Source organism: Lynx canadensis, chromosome X, assembly GCF_007474595.2.
Source record: "Lynx canadensis isolate LIC74 chromosome X, mLynCan4.pri.v2, whole genome shotgun sequence".
NCBI lineage: Eukaryota > Metazoa > Chordata > Mammalia > Carnivora > Felidae > Lynx > Lynx canadensis.
The window spans coordinates 11,889,759-11,896,963 of NC_044321.2; the positions used below are offsets into that span (position 1 = coordinate 11,889,759).

Genomic DNA, 7,205 nt, shown 5'->3' on the forward strand with positions numbered 1-7,205 from the left:
CATTGAAATCATTTATGCTTCCTACTTCTATTTCTAGCTTGAGCAGTTTCGGACCCTGCTCTTCACTTCGGAGGGGGAGAAAGAGAAAAGAATGGTGGACAATTTCCGCCCCCTTCAGCCCTTAATGAATCGCACTGTCCGCTCTTCCTTCCGTCACGATTATGTACTGAATATACAAGTGAAACCCCAGCCTTCAACTAGCCAAGCAACTCCCTAAGACACTCATATCTAGGCAGTACTTTGCTTTAATGAATACATACTAGCTTTTTAGAGATTGCTGATTGGACTGTTCTAAACGCCTACATTTAATAATAATTGTAGATGCGCATTTCTTGGTGTGGCAGTGCTCCTTCAGTCTTTGAAGAAAGCTCTTTGGTAAAGAAGTTCTTAACTTTTATTGATAATGATGTTTAACACTGATGTGGCAGTAAGAGACACAAGTTTGTCCTTCAGCAACCTGTTGGTAATCGTAATGTCTTTTTATGTCCTATATTTCTGAGTTGTCTTATGTTTATTAGTTGTCTTTTTATGTTTATTAGTTAGTAACTCTATAGAGTTGTAAGTAGTGATGGTAATCAAAATATTTAACACTGGTAAGGTGCAGACACTGACCATCCAGAATGCAGGCCTTTCAGAAATGGTCCCAGCGCCCAAACTGGTACTTCCTGGCTAGCTGAACATTGGCCATGGTTTTAGGGATATTTTATTTCAAAATCTGAATGTATATTCTTTTCTAAAGCCTTCTCAACAAGTATATTTGCCTGATCTTTAGTTGTTATCCCTAGTACATGATATGCTTACTATCAATTTATGACATAGAAGAAAATATTTTGTAGTTCTAAGAAAATAAGAATTTACTTATAACAGGGAATCCTTTTGCACTTCTGAAGATCAAATATTTTACCTCAAGACCTGATCATATAGAAAGCATATACAGAGCATTTTAAAGAAAATGCTTGAAGTTCCTAAAATTTAAAATTCTTTCATGCTTTATTTACAGACATCGTTTTCAAAAGACTAGTAATATAATAGTCTATAGTTTATAGTGTTATTTTGCATTGTTTGTACACTGTTTCATAGAATATAATATTTTCCACAATGACAGAACTATCATGGCTTTCCTTGAGAACTGCCTGACCTTTATTTCATGAGTTGAGGTTCTGTGCAAGGCAGGTGCTCAACATAAATCTCCCAGTTAATATAATGGTTTAAATGACTTCTGCTACAGTAATAAGGAGAGAAAATTAACAGGCTAAAATCTAGAGAATTCTACATATTTGGGGGAATCCATGCCATTGTTGCCTTTGCTTGTAAATACCTTGGAATGTTTCTAGTTGCCTATAAGCCTGTGTTCAAACTCAATATTGAATTTACTAGTGGTCTTTCTTTCATTAGTATGCTAGTCATCTGATCTGCAAGGTAGGGTTGGATGAGTAGACTTGACACTACTAAACTATACACTGAAAAAGTTTAAGATGGTAAATTTTATGTGTATCTTACCACAGTTAAAAATAAATAATACATTCAGTAGAAGAAAAAGAGGGTTGGAGGTGTATATGTGTTTTCGGGGGGGGGGGCGGATATCTGCTCTTAAAAAAGGGAGGGGGCGCTCCTGGGTGGCCCAGTCCGTTAAGCATCAGACTCTTGATTTCAGCTCAGGTCATCATGACCTCACGGTTCGTGAGATGGAGCCCTGTGCCACACTTAAGATCGTCTCTCTCCCTCTCTCTCTAAAAAATAAATAAACAAACAGATAAATAAATAATTTTTTTGTTTTGTTTTTAAAGGGAGGGGGTGAAGGCATTTGCTTCTAGAGTACATGCCTTCTCTGGGAAGAAAATGAATAAAATTCTTAAAAAGATAAATGCGAGGGGAAAAGTTTATGTTAACTATCTAATTGATCTGTTCAAACCATAGTTATCTTTAAAAGGGTAAACACACACACGATATGCATTTTCTAGAGCACAGGGCTTCCCGCCTAGGCCTCTCACAAAGTCTTTGTGCAAAATTCTATTGCAGTGAGTCTTCCAAATTGGAGTGAGAACCAGTGCGTCAATACCCGACTTGCCCTTACTTCTTAGAGCTACAGAGGATGTCTTTATTGGGTGTGTCCCAGCTTGCCACTCCTGATTCACCTGCACCTGGTGTTTTGGTGTGATTATTAACAGCACCCTCTCACTCTCAACCATGTCCTGGTTTGCATGATCAATTCTTGCTCACCTTCTCTGCAGAGGTTACATGGAAACCGCCCTGGGGAGGTGTGTTCTTTTCCTCGGTGCCTTAGTCATCTGAGCTCTGAAGGGGCTTGCAGATTCCGGGGCTACTGATACACCCTAACAAGAAACTTTGTGTCTTTTGTGCCTCCAAAAGTGTTTTACTTGTACCTTCCTAAACAGCAAGGGGCAAAATGTCCTTGAGAAAGAATTTTGTATTAACATTGCTGCTTATCTTCATTAAATACTATAATAAAACCCTTTCTTTACAATATTAATATTGAATGCCTTTTTCTTCCTATTAGTTTTTTTTTTTTCAATATGTAAGATGTCTGTAAAACTAGCGAGACATCCTTTACCATGTAGTGACTTTACCATGAAAGTGACTGGAAAACTTGTAACAGATTTATTAGAAAAGCAGGAAACAAAAACCACCCACTCTTCAGCTCACCTCTTTCTGTCAAATTAGTGCACAATCTGCTGATATCACCAGTAGGGGAAACTGCCAACCCTTTTCTCCTCTGTGAGCCTACATGGATTAGGGTAAAATTGCCTATTCTGAAGCAGGCATTCACCTCAAAAAAGTTTAGGAAGATACCTTTCCCTTGCTCACTGGGGGACACATTTCTTTTGGTGTGTTAGCAAAATTACAGTATTGTAATCATTTTAGGTATTTTTTTTTAATTTTTTTTTCAACGTTTTTTTTTTTTTTTTTTTTTTTTTTTTTTTTTTTTTTGGGACAGAGAGAGACAGACCATGAACGGGGGAGGGGCAGAGAGAGAGGGAGACACAGAATCGGAAACAGGCTCCAGGCTCCGAGCCATCAGCCCAGAGCCCGACGCGGGGCTCGAACTCACGGACCGCGAGATCGTGACCCGGCTGAAGTCGGACGCTTAACCGACTGCGCCACCCAGGCGCCCCCATTTTAGGTATTTTTCTGTGTCACTCGAAGAACCAACACTATTTACTTGATACGTGTTCTCCTTAACATTTCACTGTCTTCTTGATTCAAGTTTATTGGTTAAATTCTTTCCCATAAAATTTTACTTGGATATCATTGTTTTTTAAGCGAATAGGCTCTAATTTTACCATATAATGAGTGCATCTAAACAATACTGGCTTCTTTACATATAAATAGTAATGCATCCTTGTTAGGAACTGAATGTTTATGTCCCTCCTGCACCAAATTCATAGGTTGACATCTAACCCCCAACGTGATGGTGTTAGGAGGTGGGGCCTTAGGGAAGTGAGTAGGTCATACGGGTGGTGCCTCATGATGGGATTAGTGCCCTTATAAAAGAGACCCCAGAGCGGTCCCTCACCCCTTCTGCCATGCAAGGATGGATACAGCAAGAAGATGGCCACCAATGAGCCAGTAAAGGAAGTTCTCACCAGACACTGAATCTGCTGGCACCTTGATCTTGGCCTTCCAGCCTCTAGAACTGTGAGGAATAAACAACCCAAAGAGACTAAGACCCTTTCCGTCCCTTTGTACATTTTGATTCTTGCTTTTTGAGTTCAACCACTCTTCAGAAATAGTACTTTGCTTTGGGTCCTGGGTGCCGATATGGACTCACCACCACATTTTCTCAAACCACCAGCAGTTTTTTGCTTAGAACCTACCACCAGAGGAAAGAATTGAGTAATAAGCGCTAGCACTGCATAGTTTGTTCCTCTTTCAATCAGTTGTACAAATATAGATTTGCATGCACTTTTCATGTTAATATACATCAAGTATTTTATTTTGCTATCTTAGGTAACATATATATATTCTGGAAAATATATAAAGCCCTTGGTATAGCAATGACGGTTGGAGAGGAGTTGAGATCCCATTCTATGTCCCTGAATAAATCTGGTGACTCATACTGAAATTAATAGTAGGTGAGAAATTAAATGTTCTTTCCTGAGAATTTCTGCATTGACCGTTCCATGAATCCTCGTACCACAGTCCTACGAGGGCAAGAAAAAACCAAATTAATTGAAAGAGTACCAGCCTGGCTTTCAGAGAGTAGATTCTTGCTTTTTCTTGCTCTCTCTTTATGCTTGCAATAAATGTGAGGTACATTTATGGATCATTCTTTGGTCATGTTATAATAACTAAGATTCATATGTACTAATAACAGTATCTATGACATCATCTACATAAGTTAAAAAACTTTAACTTTTTGAAGATAATCATCTATTTTCTACTGACGATGTAAAATTAAAATTTAGGCATTTTCCCATAGAGGGGGGATAAACTGAAATGTACATACCTGAGAATAAGTAGATGTTGCATATCAGGAACCAAGAAAAATACATGTTATGTTGCAGAATAAAGATAACTTTGTTCTATTTATCAGGATATTATAGTAGAATGTACCTTTGAACTAAATTTTTACATACTTTATTTTCATCTTATGATTTATTGAATTCAAATAAGCATAACTACAGTTTGAAATGAAATTGGCTTTTAGAATAACTTCTGTAATGAAGTTAATTTGAGCAATTAAAGCTTGTTCATGAAAATGAATTCAGTGGTTAATTGTTGAGGATAAATGTCTAACTCCTATAAAAGGAGATTTACATTCATTTGTAAATCATAATAAAATAAAATCTAGGGGCACCTGCCTGGCTCAGTCGGTTAAGCATCTGACTTCGGCTCAGGTCATGATCTTGCAATTCACGAGTTCAAACCCCACGTCGGGCTCTGGGCTGACAACTCAGAGCCTGGAGTCTGCTTCTGATTCTGTGTCTCCTCTCTGCCCCTCCCTCTTTCTCTCTCTCTCTCAAAAATAAACACTGAAAAAAATTTTTTTAATAAAATCTAAATCTGTATCCTTTTTAAAGTAGGAGCATGTTCACAGAAGACATTCTCACTTTATTGCTCTCACATGAAAGTCTGGTCTAACTTGGGGCGCCTGGGTGGCGCAGTCGGTTAAGCGTCCGACTTCAGCCAGGTCACGATCTCGCGGTCCGGGAGTTCGAGCCCCGCGTCGGGCTCTGGGCTGATGGCTCAGAGCCTGGAGCCTGTTTCCGATTCTGTGTCTCCCTCTCTCTCTGCTCCTCCCCCGTTCATGCTCTGTCTCTCTCTGTCCCAAAAATAAATAAACGTTGAAAAAAAAAATTTAAAAAAAAAGAAAGTCTGGTCTAACTCATAAGAAATGTTACAGCAATCCAAACAACAATCCAAACAGTGACACTTTCAGAATGGCATAAGTCCTGGTTCCAGAAACCAGCAAAATTGGTAATTTGTACAGCAACGTTTTTTGCCCGTCAGGGCATTCTCCAGTTAGGGGCTATAACCACCAAGTCTCCACCTTCAAGTTTAAGATTTAGTGCAAGAAGCAGGTTTGTGAAAGCCGCAAAGAATATAGCGTGAGAGGTGTTATAAAAGGTGAAATACTTGAGCTAGGAGCATACACAGGACAAGTATCCACCCACTCTTGAGGGAATAGGGGAGTATTCACACTGATGATGATGATGATATAACAGATAATGTGTCAGAGACACTATTGCCAGGCACTATGCCAACATATAGCACGCATTTGGGAACTATTATCACTACTTTGATTTTTACAGATGAGAAAACCAGGGACTAGACATTAAGGAGTTTACTCAAGATCAGAGAGCCAAGGCTTGAGTTTCCCAGTCTGTCCAACTCCAAAGCCTGTAACCATAATTACTGACGCACTGAGCTGGACAAGGTCAGCTCGGAGGTGTGTTGTTCCAAGTGGGTAAGAGGGAGCAGGGCAAGGCTCTATGCACTTTGGGCTTTGGGTGGCTGCTGAATGATTCCAAGGAGGGACTAGGAGAAGCAGCGGCAGTTTAGTAATTGGGTAGCTCAGTGATTGTCATTTGGAAGAGAGAGGAACAAAGGTAGGCCAAGGATGTTATCCAATCACTAGAAAGATGGGGGTTGTTAATCATTTTGCCGCTGCAGTATGTCCTCAAGAGAAGCATTTTCTTCTTGGTCTTGTCTCTGGCCTTGTCTGTATACATCACAGTCTGATTATTAACAGGGCTGATTTTACTTTCTCAATCCTACCCTCATTGCCCCAGTTTAATTCCTCATCTAGACTGTGATATTCCAGCGTTATCCTTTGTATTGCAAACCAGAGTAATTTACCTAAAACACAAATGACGACAAAACTCAACCAAAAAGCTTTCAGTACTTCCCTGTTGCGTAGAGGACTTAATTAAAGCTTCTCTGCATGGTTTACTAGGCCCTTCTTCATAACCCAGCTCCACCCCACCTCTACTGCTGTGTTCCTTGATATTTTGGAACTTGCCTTTAAATTCGATGGCCAAAATTCTTGCGGGTCTGGCAGATTCCACATTGTTTCATCCCTCAGTGACTTTGCTTATACTGATTTAGCTTTCCCACCTGGGGATCCCACCCTTCTCCCCCTGGGTAAAGGCCACCTTCCTTTAAAACTCAGGCATCAGAAAGTCCTCCCTGAATCCCAGGTGGACTGTGTTAAGTAAATTCAGTTGCCTGTACCATATTATCTTTGTATTTGGTCCTTCTTCGTCTCTAGAGTGCACATTTCTTGGGAGCAAAGATGACGCCTTGGCGGCCCAGGTGTTGCTTTTCCTTACAGAGGTGGCAGGTGTGAATGGCAGAGGGCGGAATCTGGCGCTTCGTCTGAGGGACTGATAGGTGGGACCGCAGAAGAAGGCGGTGCCTGAAAGTCGGACTGGGAAGCTAGGCGATACAGTGTGCCTGGAACGAGGTTTCGTGTGACGATGAGGGCAAGAGAGACAAGTGTTAACTTTAACGTCCTAGCCACAAGACACACCAGTGTGGTGTGGGTAGAGGTAGTGATATTCCCGGGGAAACGCTAGGAGGGAAGAATTACTTTCAGGGAGGGGTAGGAATTTTCGGGAAGGAGACGTTCACTTGTGCGGTTTCGGAACACCAGCAGCCTATCAGAACCCCCACGCGCCATGCGTCTTTGTTCCCCCGGGACGCCCCGCGGTACCTGCGCCTGCGCGCGGCCGCTCCCTTTC

At 40.9% G+C, this 7,205-nt stretch overlaps 1 protein-coding gene across 4 annotated transcripts in view; it reads left to right on the plus strand.

The window, feature by feature from the left end:
* Positions 1–2,491, plus strand: part of CA5B (carbonic anhydrase 5B) — a 51,119-nt gene extending 48,628 nt beyond the window's left edge. For 2 of the 4 annotated variants that reach the window (XM_030305049.1, XM_030305052.1), the window contains one exon: positions 38–1,610. In XM_030305049.1, the coding sequence (XP_030160909.1) occupies positions 38–217 (180 nt within the window). In that variant the 3' untranslated portion in view covers positions 218–1,610. Of the gene's footprint in view, positions 1–37; positions 1,733–2,019 lie in introns of those variants that run through there. The other 2 variants (XM_030305048.2, XM_030305051.1) reach the window with 2 other exon arrangements.
* The last annotated feature ends 4,714 nt before the right edge of the window (positions 2,492–7,205 follow it).